This window comes from Canis lupus, chromosome 14, assembly GCF_003254725.2.
Source record: "Canis lupus dingo isolate Sandy chromosome 14, ASM325472v2, whole genome shotgun sequence".
NCBI classification, from domain to species: domain Eukaryota; kingdom Metazoa; phylum Chordata; class Mammalia; order Carnivora; family Canidae; genus Canis; species Canis lupus.
In genome coordinates, this window is record NC_064256.1 from 60,087,227 (window position 1) to 60,100,941 (window position 13,715).

At 42.2% G+C, this 13,715-nt stretch overlaps 1 protein-coding gene across 15 annotated transcripts in view; it reads right to left on the reverse strand.

Moving 5' to 3' along the window:
• Positions 1-13,715, reverse strand: part of CADPS2 (calcium dependent secretion activator 2) — a 454,345-nt gene that overhangs the window by 60,406 nt on the left and 380,224 nt on the right. For all 15 annotated transcript variants that reach the window (XR_007402156.1, XM_025477139.3, XM_025477137.3 and 12 more), the window contains one exon: positions 5,263-5,419. Coding sequence is in view for 14 of the 15 variants with exons in the window: in XM_025477139.3 (XP_025332924.1) it covers positions 5,263-5,419 (157 nt within the window). In the remaining variant the exon portion in view is untranslated. The remainder of the gene's footprint in view (positions 1-5,262; positions 5,420-13,715) is intronic.

Consider the following 13,715-nt stretch of genomic DNA (forward strand, 5'->3'; position numbering starts at 1 on the left):
ATTTTTCACTTGGGAATCAGTTCCCAAAAGAATGGTCATTTGCCACTTGCTAACATATCCACAGATTAAAAGGTGACTAGCTCCAAGGGTTTGCCTTTCAGTAGTGCTGAAAGACATGATCTGTGCCATTTGCAGATGGCTTTCATCTGTCAGGAGCGGTCACTGGCCGTATCCATTATCGCCAGGACCGTCGCAGAGGCAGCATGCAGGGGTGGGATCTATTTGTACCAGCCTGATGGGCGCACAGCATCACTTAACTATCATGCTAATTGCTTCATTATGAAAACATTTATTTTGCCTCAATTTTAATACACCTCTTTCTCAAGACTGTTTCCTTAGATACCGTTTAAAGCGATTACCCATTTAATCATCTCTTTAGTTGGGGGGGGGGGCGGTGACCGGGGTGGACGGAGGTAGGCTGGAGGGACGAGCAGGAGCTCAGTGTCTTCTGGGCAGAAATGCAGGCGCCCGAGTTTGTTTTCATAATCAGTTCTGCTCTGGGAATCAGTGGGTGAGTCTGTGAGGGGCAGGAGATTGGGGACAGTTGCTAAAATTAGGGTGCAGCTGGTACTCTTCCCTGGAGGAAAAACCACAGTTCATCTCCAAGGGTTCTTACGGCTAAGACTCTCCCTAATCACGCCCAACTTTAAGGAGAGACGCCTGCCCCCGACAGAATTTTCTTCTCCTTAATACAGGAACTGGATTTGCTGTCTTGGATCCTGCCCCCAGCTCATGGGTCGAGTCTCTGGCCTTCTCACCACGGACATTTTGTCACATGTGTGATAGGACAACAGATGCCATTGTCTGGCTCCTTCTATGCCCTTTGGCCCTCTCCACCCCCCGCCCCCCAACGATGCCAGGACCTTATGAGAATCTTCTAAGGTAAAAATAAAACTTCAAGGAATCTCCTATTTTCCTTTAAAGGATTCTGTTATTTTACAAATGTCTCCGGAACCTGCTTTTGTCCGTGCAGACCCAGACTGCGCCGGAGACCAAGCGAGGAGGCCCCCGGCCAGCTCTGTCCGTGATGCCCATCAGCAAGCTCCTTCCCCGGGCACACTGCCTCTTGGGATTGAGTTTCCTCCGCTGGAAAATGAAGAGCTCTGTCTACAATCCTGTCCACTTTTCAAAAAATAAACACCTATTTTAAAATATCAAAGCATAAAGATTTTAGTAAAAGAAAGGTGGTAAGCAAGCAGTGGGGACATCTGAATGAGCCCTCAAAAAACAAAACCCCAAACAACTCGGCTACCAAGTTTTCAAGGCACAAATAAAGAGAAAATTCTGACCAACACCTCCAAGTACTTGGAGATGTGTTAGAAATTTTTATTTTGGAAGAGCAAACATAAACATGCGATATTATTATAGATCACAACCACTTAAAATCTATGCTATATAATTAGTTGTGCACCGTATGTTGAGGTAACAGCAAATACTGTCATTTAGCAAATTATTTCCCCTTCCAAGACTGGACACTTCAGAGCAGTCTGTTTCTATTACTCTTGGCTAAAGTTGTAATTAATTAGAATTTGGGGTATAATGTTAATTGGGTCGATGTGGTAAAAGCTGTCAGGCCACGGCAGTGATGGAAGTCTCTTTCTTTTCAGGTGGGATTAAAAGGATAGAAGTTTTATGTCTTCCTAAAGCTTTCCAAAAGCTAATATGGGAACAGTGATAGGTTGACATTTAACATTTGGATTGAAATTCACTAAGTCACCATCTGAATATTTCAGGAATTTAGTAAAACATAAATTCTTAACAATATTCTTCGTTATGATCAAGAATGATATTAATAGCAAAAAAAAGGAGTATGTTTTACCAATTATTAAGACACTCAGTGGTCTTGGCTCTGGGTAGTAACTTGTGAGTTTGAGATGAAAGTCAATACATTCTATTTCAATTCCCCAGACTCTACTGTACTCCCAATACCAAAAGGCAATTATGGCACTGGGGAACTTTTCTATTTACCTCACTACATGGAGGAGCTGTTTTTCTCCGAAATAATTGATGTTTTCTCAAATCCGTTAATCACTGCAAAATCAAAGCCAAGATCTGGACTTACCCCCAAACTGACAATGCTCAAAAGAGATCAGTAATAGATGCTTCCTTGTTTTAACTGAAAACCACGAAACTGTACTCTATGCATTTACCAGTAGCCAATGTTACAGAAATAGTTTAAAACAGGAGAGGGAGTATGCAACTCTTTTGAGTTAAATATCTGCAAGTCTGGCTAAAATTTAAATTTCTTCTGTTCTCATTTTTGTGGGTTTTTTTCCCCACAATCCCACAGAAAGTGGTTCATTGCTTTTAGAACAAAGTTGATTTTAGAACTTTTGTAGGTGAAGAAAACCTGTTAGAACTTGAAGACCTTTCTAAGGCACCATCGTGTCAGCTGCTGGGCGTAGGCACCTCTGCACAGAAAACCTCCCGCGCACAGGCAGGGAGCTGGAGCTGTGCAGCTGGCCGCGGCTGATGGCCTAGACGCGGGCCTCGTGCCCCAGTGCCCGCGGCCTGCCTCTTGTCCAGCACCTGCTCCCGGTCGCCCCGCGCCCCTGTGTGTCTAGGCAGCGGGCAGGAGGCCAGCGACTCCCGGAGCCTGCAGCCAGATGGGTGCCTCGGGCCTGGCACTCTCCAAGGAGAGCCGGGCCCGTGCCCAGTGCCGCCTTCCCACCCGAGGGGGAAGGCCTGGCACAGACCAAGTGGGCGCTCCCGGCAACTACGGATGACCGGGGCAGGACAACAAAGCCACCAGCTCGCGGCAGCCCCAGCAATGATCCTCCAGGGCTAACCTGGCCGAGGACAAGAGGGAACCCTCCCCGCGATGGCCCCCCAGAGACGGGCCCTTCACCTTAGTGTTCTTGTTGATAGAACGCTCATTAAAATTTGCACCTGTAATGTAAGAACTCTTCTTAAAAATAAATATTAAAGGGTGCTAACTCATTGGAGTTGCAGTAGAGGCCACCCCCCCCCCCCAATTTTCTAAGAGGTCTATCTACACTTGTTTTCTCCATAAATAAATTCTGATATGTTGAATAAGTTGGATGATTCATTATCTTTACTGTTTATGAACATTAATAAATGCCACTCCCAAACAAATCTAAATATGGTCAAATCTGGAGTTTTCATACAAATGGAGAAAGTAATGCTAGAGATATGCCTATGCTTATTCACTTTCAGTTAGGGACTTGATGCATAATATATGTATTTATTTTTAGCACAGGTTTATTGTCTTAAAATAATATTAAATCTGAGTTAAAATTTCTTAGAAGATGAATGATGCCAGAAGACTGGGAAGAGAAGAAGGTCATTTGAAGTCTTCTAGCTGGCAGGAGAAAAGCAAAGTAGGACTTCAAAGCTGGCTGGGGATTGTCTGTAGATGGATGATTCACATACAGATAATTCAGTGTGAGGTTAGGAACTTCTGAGAGTAGACGCTGGTGAAATATCAAGCGGGAAATGTAGCTTAGTACTTTGGCTTTCTAATAGGATCTTCTGGAGATGAAATTGGATGGGAGATGAAATTGGTTGAAAGAGTCAAGACTGAAATTTTCATACTCTAACATCTATAACACTTATTTTGTATGAATCGGAGCCCTAAGTGAGCTCCGATTCATCCTTGCCACCAATGATGCTGTAGGGACCAGCATTTCCGTCCTTTATAGGTAAAGAACCTAAAGTCTGCAGAGGGTTAAGCTCTTGTCAAAGGTCAAGCTGCAAGTGGCGGAGACAGATGTGAATCTGTCTGGTATCCAAGTCCGTGTTATCAATTACTCAAAATGATGCCCCTCTTACTATAACAGAGGCTCTTAACCTGCTATCCTAAATCTGATGTCCATAGGGAGGTCTAATACTAAACAAAATTTCATATTAATGTGAATTTTTCCCCCCTCAGTAAAACAGTACTAGTTTTATCAGAGGCTCAAAGGGATGAACAACCAAAGAAAGGTAAGAAATAATGGAGTTGAGCAACAAACAAAACCAAAAAAAAAAAAAAAAGGAATTTTTTAAAAAAACAAGACAAATGTAAAAATATGGATTTAAGTTTATGCCTAAAAGTACACAGTAGTAGTCCCCTGGCAGGAGAACAGCAAACAGCTCTGGAGTGCTAAAATGCAGCAAGTTTGAAACGTATCACAGGGTGACTATGTTCCCTGGTGAGTTAGAGCAGCAGGAGCTGCAGAAAGACGGGGCACAGGAAGGGCACCTCTCTGGGGGGTCTGGGTTACTCAGGTCACACTGTGTTCTTCACAGCACCACACCCCAGAGCAATACTGAAAAATGGAGTGAGGTCTGGGCAGGGGAAGGTGATAAGACGGTAATGGGCACAGAAACCCTATCATGTGAAGAAGAACTGAGTGACTTCGCAGCAACGGCTCGGAGAAGAAAACACACCATATAAAAGACTGTTACATCCATCATGTAGAACAAGTCAGAACCAGAGCTCAGGAAGAGGCAGAGATTAAACTGGTTTGTAAAGGGAAGAACTGCGTAGAACAGATAACTGGTAACTCTGGTCTCTGCAAGTGGTAAAGCAAAGCGGTCAGCAGTAACCAAAGTTGGGTTTAAGGGAAACGTCTGAAGAGTCATCATAGGAAAAGCTGGGAACCTACGTTAAGAAATGTCCTTCTAAAGTCCTGATATAAAACTCGGTTTGTTGGGGCTGCTGGAAGACCATGCACCAGAAAATTTGTGAAGATTACTATTGCGTTGAAAAGAAATGTCTCAATACAGGACCTTTACATTCTCTTAAATTTCTTAATACAGAGCGAGAGCAACCCATACCACGTGGCATATTACACCATCATCCAGGGAAGTGAATCCCTCTTAGACAAACAATATTATCAGAATGCGTATTAGTAGAAACCTTAACACAACATGAATTTCTAGAATAATGACACATTTCTGAGGGGTCTTTCAGAAACACAGGTATTCTCAAGTGCTTTAGAAATGCTAACCTTTGAAGATTTCTGATTCACAAGGTGCAATGAGAAAAGATGCCTGTGTTACCAGTTCTTGATAAACGCAGGAGGGTAGAAATAAGAGGAACCTCAGAGGCCAGTGGAGCCATGTGGGCATGTTCCTGGTTTCCCCCAGAACCAGGCCTGAAAGAGTCAGGGAGACTGAGCAAACACTAATGAACTCTGGCAATCTTGCTGGTGAGTGAGAGAGCTCTATAAATCCACATTCACACACACATTCTCTCCATCCTCCCCCCAACCCCCCGGCCCCACTACACATACTGAAGAAAACCCACGTGCTTACTGTCATTTCGGAGGAAATTATTGAGCAGTTGGAAAAGAGGAAAACTATCCCAGGAGTCTTGTGGTTGGGCCTCCAGTGCGGTATCCATATCCACTGTGAATAAAGCCCAAAATTTCTCTGCATGCTCTGCCAATAAATCAGGCCACCAAGCAAATGCCTATAAAAGGATAAAAATAATGTAAAATTAGATGACTTCTTAGAAATACACACAAATATTGTGCCACTTGAAAACATGTCACGGAAAGTGAAATTGTAGAATGTTGTACAATAGGGTATCACATTATAGAATATTTCTTACAGAAAAAAGAGATATTAGAAATACATAAAACATCATAGTCATTATGCTTAAATAATGAGATACACAAATTTTATTTTATATATTTTTCAAATGTTCTGAAGTAAACATGTATTTTTAAAATAAAGCAGTAAAAGTCATTTTGCATTTTTTTAAAGATTTTATTTATTTATTCATGATAGACACACACACACACACACACAGAGAGGCAGAGACACAGGCAGAGGGAGAAGCAGGCTCCATGCAGGGAGCCCGACGTGGGACTCGATCCCAGGACTCCAGGATCACGCCCTGGCTGGGCTGAAGGCGGTGCTAAACCGCTGAGCCACCCAGGGATCCCATCATTTTGCATTTTTATTCTATTTTAGATTTTTTATTTTATTCAATGCTGCATCTGCTTATCTAAAATTTGTGTATGAAATTTCTTCTCACGTTCGAAAAATATTGCTTTTTATTTGTAGTACTTTAATCACCTTAAAAAAATCTTTAGATGAGTGAAAATAATATTTACTTTTTTAAATTTTTTTTTATTTTTTAAATTTTTTTAAAAATTTATTTATGATAGTCACAGAGAGAGAGAGAGAGAGAGAGAGAGAGAGAGAGGCAGAGACACAGGCAGAGGGAGAAGCAGGCTCCATGCACCAGGAGCCCGATGTGGGATTCGATCCCGGGTCTCCAGGATCGTGCCCTGGGCCAAAGGCAGGCGCCAAACCGCTGCGCCATCCCGGGATCCCCTAATATTTACTTTTTAGATAGTTCTTGAAAACAATGTGGTCTGATGATGGATCACAGCACCAATACCATCTGCCCATGGAATCTAGCAGCAGGCCTGATTTCCCATGGTCCCTGCAGCCAGCGGGCCCATAAACCCTACTACCCAGCCCACCAAGAATCTCTTGCTGGGCTGACTGGTAAAGGGTTTTCCCTGAGAAAGCCAGTCTGTAAAGACTACAAGAGATGACTGCTTCTTCAAATGTGCAGACACAAACACAAGTCTAAGGACTATAAGAATCAAAGAAATATGATAACCATCAAAAGAACAAAATAAAGCTCCAGTGGTGTGCCTGGGTGGCTTAGCCAGTTATGTGTCTGACTAGGGCTCGGGTCATGATCTCAAGGTTCTCGGATCAAGTCTCATGTTGGGGTCCACACTCAGCATGGATCTGCTTCTCCTTCTTCCTCTGCTGCTCCCCCTGCTTGTGCTCTCCCTCTCTCAAATAAATAAATAAAATCTTAAAAAAAAAAAAGCTCAAGTGACCAACCCTGAAGAAATAGAGATCTATAAAGTCCCTGAAAGAATACAAAATATTGTCTCAAAGAAGCTCAATGAACTACAAAAGAACACAGATGGACAACTAAATAAAATCAGTTAAACAGTATTTCAAAAACTGAGAAGTTCAACAAAGGGACAGAAAGCATGAAAATAACTGAACAAATATTCTAGAACTGAAGAACAATGACTGAAAAGTTGAATGAAGAGCTTCAACAGAATTGATTAAGAAGAAAGAATCAATGGACTCAAAGACAAGTAATTTGAAGTTATCTGGTCAGAGAAACAACAACAATAAAAGAATGAAGAGGAGTAAAGAAAGCTTTCAGGACTTGTGGAACATCTTTAAATAAACCAAGATAGACATTATGGGAATCCCAGAGAGAGAAGACAAAGGGAAAGGGGAAGAAAGCTTATTTAAAAAAAAATAGTGGTTGGAAACCTCCCAAACCTGGATAGGATTGAGATAAACAAAAATGAAAACACAACATACCAAAATTTATGGGTTGCAGTAAAAGCAGCACTGAGAAGGAAATTTATAGCAATAAACATTCATATTAAAAAAGAAAAAAGATCTTATAACAACCTCCTGTTACACCTCAAGAAACTAGAAAAAGAAGGACAGACTAAGTTTGAAGTTAGGAGAAGAAAGAACATAATTAAGATTAGAGCTTAAATAAACAAAATGGAGAATCCAAACAATAGAAGAGATCAATGAAACTAAGAGTTAAGTTTCTTAACAAATAATATCAACAAAACTTTTGACTAATGAAAAGAAAGAAAATTTGAATAAATCATAAATGAAATGACATTACAACCAATACCACAGGAATAAAAAAGATCATAAGAAACCATTATCCAGTGATTTCTTGAACATGACCTAAAAAGCACAGACAACAAAAGCAAAAATACATAAAAAGGGCTACATCAAACGAAAAAGCTTCTGCATGACAAAGGAAACCCATCAACAAAATGAAAAGGTAACTTATGGAATGGGAGAAAATATTTGCAAGAAGTTGACCTAATAAAGGATTAATATCCACAGTGTATAAAGAACTCCTACAACTCAACAGCATGAGAACCCCAAATAATCTAATTAAAAGTCGGGCAAAGACCTGAATGGATATTTCTCTGAAGAAGCCCTACAAATGGCCAACAGCTATATGGAAAGGTCCTCAACATCATTAATCACAATTTGATTTTCAAATATAAATCAAAACCACAATGAGCTATCGTCTCACACCTATTAGGGTGGCTATTTATATATATATATAAAAGGTAAGTTTTATTGAAGTTGTAGGAAAAGAGAAGTTCTTGTATACTGTTGGTGAGAATGCAAGTTGCTACAGTCACTATAGTAAACAGTATGGAGGTTTCTCCAAAAAAAAAAAAAAAAAAAAAAAAATAGAAGTACCATATGCTCCAGCAATCCCACATCTGAATATACGCCTGGAGGAACTGAAATCAGAATCTCAGAGATATCTGCATTGCCATGGTCACTGCATTATTTACAATAGCTAAGACATGGAATCAACCTAAATGTCCATCAACAGATGAATGAATGGATCAAGACAATATAATGTCTATAAACAATGGAGTATTTTTCAGCCTTAGAAAAGAAGGAAATCATGCCATTTGCAACAGCATCGTTAAGTCTAGAGGATGTCATGCTGAGCGAAATACTCCAGACACAGAAGGACAAACACTATATGACCTCACTTAAATGAGGAATCTAGAATAGTCAAATCCCTAGGAGCAGAGAGTAGAATGGTGGTTTCAGAGGGGAGAAGGGCTGGGGGAGCGTGAAACAGGGAGGAATTAGTGAAAGGGTGCAAAGACTTGGTTATACCGGACGAACAAGTCTAGCGCCCACAGCTAACGGTGCTGCCTTACACACTCAGCATTTTGCTTAGAGGCTGTATCTCGTGTTAAGTGCTCTTACCACATTCACACCAAGTGATGTGGATTTCTCCGGGTATAGCGTCTGTTTTGTTTTCAATTTGCATTTCTCTAACTATGAGTTCAAACATTTTTTCATAGATGTAAGGGCTCTCTTTATACCGTTTTTAGTGAATTGATTTTTTGGGTCTTTCCCCCACTTAAATTTTTTTTTTATTAAGTCAACTCTATACCTAACATGGGGCTTGAACTCATGATCCCAAGATCAAGAGCACATACTCTACCGACTGAGTCATTCAGGTACCCACTTTTTCCTCTTTTTAAATTTACTGTTTGCTACTTACTTTTTAACCAAATAACTACAAAACACCCTACTTCTGTGATACAGAAATTTTTATTATTCTTTCAATTAGAATTAATCACTTAAGAAAGGACTTGTCATACTATGGCTGGAGAAGTCAACATTTACTTTCAAGAACTTTCTAGGAACATATCAGATACACGGTTGTGAAATTTCATTTAATTCCTTCTTTTTTTTAAAAAAAAAAGATTTTATTTATTCATGAGAGACAAGAGAGAGAGACAGAGACAGAGGAAGAGGGAGAAGCAGGCTCCCTGCAGGGAGCCTGATGCGGGACTTGATCCCAGGACACCGGGGTCATGCCCTGGGTCAAAGACAGACCCTCAACCACTGAGCCACCCAAGCGTCCCTAGTTCCATGCTTTCAATTTCTTTTCACAGTAAGAGTATAAAGTGTGATGAAAGGTTCTACATTTTGATGATATATGTTCAGAGAGAACATAGTAACACACAAAGGGTTGCAGAAGGGGAGGTGGGCGGGGGGGATGGGGTGACTGCGTGACGGGTACTGAGGGGGGCACTTGATGGGATGAGCACTGGGTGTTAGACTGTAGGTTGGCAAACTGAATTTAAATAAAATATTTAGATTAAAAAGAAGTAGCTTCAGGATGGCAAGATGTTACCATCAACTCAAAATTTTCATTCTATTTTGCAGACGTGTGTGTCTGTGTCTCAAACTGTATCCCTGATGAATGTAAGCCAGTCTGCGATGAACGCTTCTTGTTTCCTCAAGATGACTAGAGAAAGCATTAAGCCGTCACAAAAGCAAGGCTGTTACCTTGAGAACACGGGGTGGACTCTACACCCATCCCCTCATCCTTTCTGCCAGTCTGCTGGGTGGCGGTCACCTCAACCTGGACTGTTAGTGAGAGGAGAGCGTGAATAGCGGCCTCCCTCGAGGGCCACTTCCTGAGGGGCGGTGGAGGCTCCACAGCACCAGGGTCTCCACCGGGGAGAAGAAAACCCCACTCAGAAACACAACCATCCGCAGGGCACCAATCAAGCCGTGATTATCTGGGTTAAAGTGATCCCGACTCTAATGCTAAGCCACTAATTAGTGTAAACGAAATGGCAGAGGCAGAAGGCAGTGTTTAATTTGATTAAGAGGGAAATACAAAACAAAACTTGATTACCATCCTTCAGCCACACCATTCCTATCAAAGTCCTAACAATAAGGAAAAATCTCACACGATGAAAACAATGTATGTGGCAAGGTGACAATACCCTGGACGCTGCTGAGTGTCACTGGAAACAGTGGCAGGTAAGAACGGATCCTGAAACTGGAAGTGAGTCCTGAGCTCCTGCACCTGGTGGGGAGCCCCGATGCTGTGGGCGAACCAGTTCCCTGGGCGGATTTCCATTTCCTCATCTGCAAACCGGCAACAATAATACTTGTCCTGACTCCCCCCCCCAGGTTGCTGTGAAGATTCAGTGAATAGGGAAATCTCTTGCTCTACAAAAGTCAAAATCTAATCACTATCAGCAATTACAGAGATGAACTGAAATGCAGGCACATCTTATGTGAGCTTAGACGTTTTTTGTGCCAACTATTGTCCTAAAGGCTTTTTATACGTTATTTTAACCTTCAGACAACACTTCCAGAAAGGTAGATAGAGTAATTACCCTTATTTTCTATTGTAGCAAACTCAGAGCGATTAAACGACTTGCCCAGAGTTACACAGTTGGTCGGTGACAGAACAGTAATTTGAATCCAGGTCAGCAGGAGCACAGAAATCAAGCTCCCTCACATGCAGATTCTTAATTAACTATATGCAGCCCGTACCTTGCATATGCATCTGTACGTCCATCATGTTTTGTAGATCAGACCACCATTAATGTCCTGGGTTTTTTTCTGGCCAGAGCATCTATTCCTATCTTATTTCTTTGTATCTTTCTTGATTTCTTGGAGGTCAGAGGCTTTTGATTACTTTTACCCTCAAAATATAGTTAAAATTCATAATTTACAACATCTTTTTTGTTGTAACATCCTCTTTTTGGATGGCTGCATAAATGAGCAAAAACAGTGAATTTGATTTTGGAATGCGGTATATGCTCATTTTTTTCCCCCAAGAAAAGATCAGTTTGCGATCTTGTATTTTTTTTTTTTTTCAATCCTGTATTTTGTAGATGATCCTGAAAGCTCTGGAAATAGTCTAGTATCTAGGATACCTCCCAGTCCCAACATACACATGCATGTAACACGGAGAAGCCAGATTCTAGAAATATGTAAGCTCTTTTGAGGAGCTAAGAGAATGGACTAGAGAGGGTGACACCTAAATCACTTTCAAACTAACCATAAGGTTTTTACTACTCTTTGGATTCAACAAAATCTCTCCCTAGTTGGGATCATACATGAATATAAATACTGAAATAGCCAAATGTGATGATAAACTGAAAATACTTCAAGGTGTATTTCAGGGTAAAATAATATTATTATTATATATTATCATATACACAGTATTAAAAATTACTAAATAATCAACGAAAATTTTTCGTAGGATACTTATGCCCATAGAAGTTCATTTGAGAGTCACAGCTGCGAATGGAATTCTGTGGCTATGACTTTGCATCTAAAAGCCATACGCTGGTCATCTTCTTCCCATATGAGGGATATTTGTTCGATCAGAGGCTAATCTAATCTTAAGCCTAAAACCACCTTAAAAAATGTTGGTTTATTTCACCGGCTACCCACATACAAATACTATGTACTTAATACAAGCCTATTGTCGTGATTATTGTAATTTAGTTTGTAGTAAGCAATAAACAGATCTTGTTCATGAACCAATAAGCAGACTTTAAGATGCTCCGTAGGTGTGCATGCTAGTGGGAAGAGGAAGGTCACAAAGAAGCAAAACAAACGGGGAAAAAAGAATCAAATGCCCTTTCTCTTCTTGTTAGAATCCACCCAGAAACACTCTGGTTCAGACACTGGCGTTCATGTGAGCAAACGTGCAGCTATGTGAGTCCACACTGAACTCCCTTCCTCGTCCTGCCTCGGTCGCTGGAGGAGCGTGGGACACATGCGGCTGCAGTGCAGGCTGAATCAGCCACGTGTGGTGTCCTGAGAGCTGTCTATGCAGCAAATACCAAATTATCGCAAAACACCCTTTTTGCTTACAGGGTCACCGACACGGTGGACGATATTACACTTGGACTGCTTTAGGGACCTTAAATCACGCCTCTGGTGTGATAACCTCCAACAAACTAGCAACCTGAACTGTGCTTGTGTTGATCACGTTTCTTCCCGGGGCCCCTCTCCTGATCTTTTCAACGCTGCATCCCCTTGGGCGGCGTGCTAGGCACACAAGACAGCAAGGAAAGGAAGAGGACGGATGGAAGGGACGTCTCCAGGCTTGCGCCGTCACCATCCCCTCTGCATTTACATCTCTGCTGCCTGGCGTGAACCCTGGCAGCGGAACCAGGGGAGGACAACCATCCCACCCCTGTATTTACTGAGAAATAGCAACGTGGTTCCCTGCAAGGTGCCCTGGGTGGAGTCCCGTCACTGACCTCCTGCCATGTGCGCTAAGTTGCTCAACGTGTGCGGGTTAGTTTTCCTACGGGTCAGATGGCGTACGTGGGGATGGTGTGCTGGCGAGAGCCCGGGCTTCCTCATGAGCATCGGGACCTCCTGGCCCTGAGATGGACAGCTGACGGACTGGTTTGCCTAAATTTCTGGCCAGGCACAGTCTAGTCACTGGAATATGGAGACGGCTTTCAAGATTTTCTGGGAAGGACCCTAAGGTATCTTTTTAAAGAGAAAACAAACTCAGAAAAAAGCCTGAGAGAAGAGGTGGAGAGGCCACTGGAGGGAAGGGAGGACTAGCTTATAAACCAGTCGCTGTCGAAAATGTGAAGGACGTGAAAACTGCTTGACTGGGAAATTGCTGAAAGACACAAACAACCTCTTAGCCCTGGATGTGAACTACCACTGGGAGAGAGCAGGTGAAGGTAAAGGAAGCCTGCACAAGAGCCAAAGGGAGGGCTCTGCGAGGCAGACGCGGTGACCTCCTCGACGGAGCTGAGCCAGGCGCTCCCTCGTGGAGTCAAGAGACTCCAGCTTGAACATCCAGCAGAAGAAAGATCAGTGCAGAGTTCAGTCTACCAATTCACTCTGGAAATGACTTTAGAACCAGACCAATTCACTCCCCAGGACTGTTCGGAGGAAAAGTTGGATCTTCTGGTTAAAAAAAGACAAAGGCAAGACACGTGGCTGGCTCAGCCAGTAGAGCCTGTGACTCTTGATCTGGGGATCGTGAACTCGAGCCCCATGTTGGGTGTAGAGATTACTTAAAATAAAAATCTTAAAAAAAAAAAAAAAAAAGAAGAAAAGAAAAAGGCAAAAGAAAAAAGGGATGAAACCAAATTATCAAAATCCTTTCAGATGGCCTTAATTATGCAAGCAATTATTAATAAGACATATTTACCAAAACACTACAACTCTAAGCCCATTCAGAGAAACAGTGTTTAATTGCAAGGAGGAGAACTAGACTGGCTTTAAAATGAAATAGTGGGATGGGATGCCTGGGTGGCTCAGCGGTTGAGCATCGCACCTGCCTTCGGCCCGGGGCGTAACCCCGGGGTCCTGGGATGGAGTCCCACATCGGGGTCCCTGCAGGAAGCCTGCTT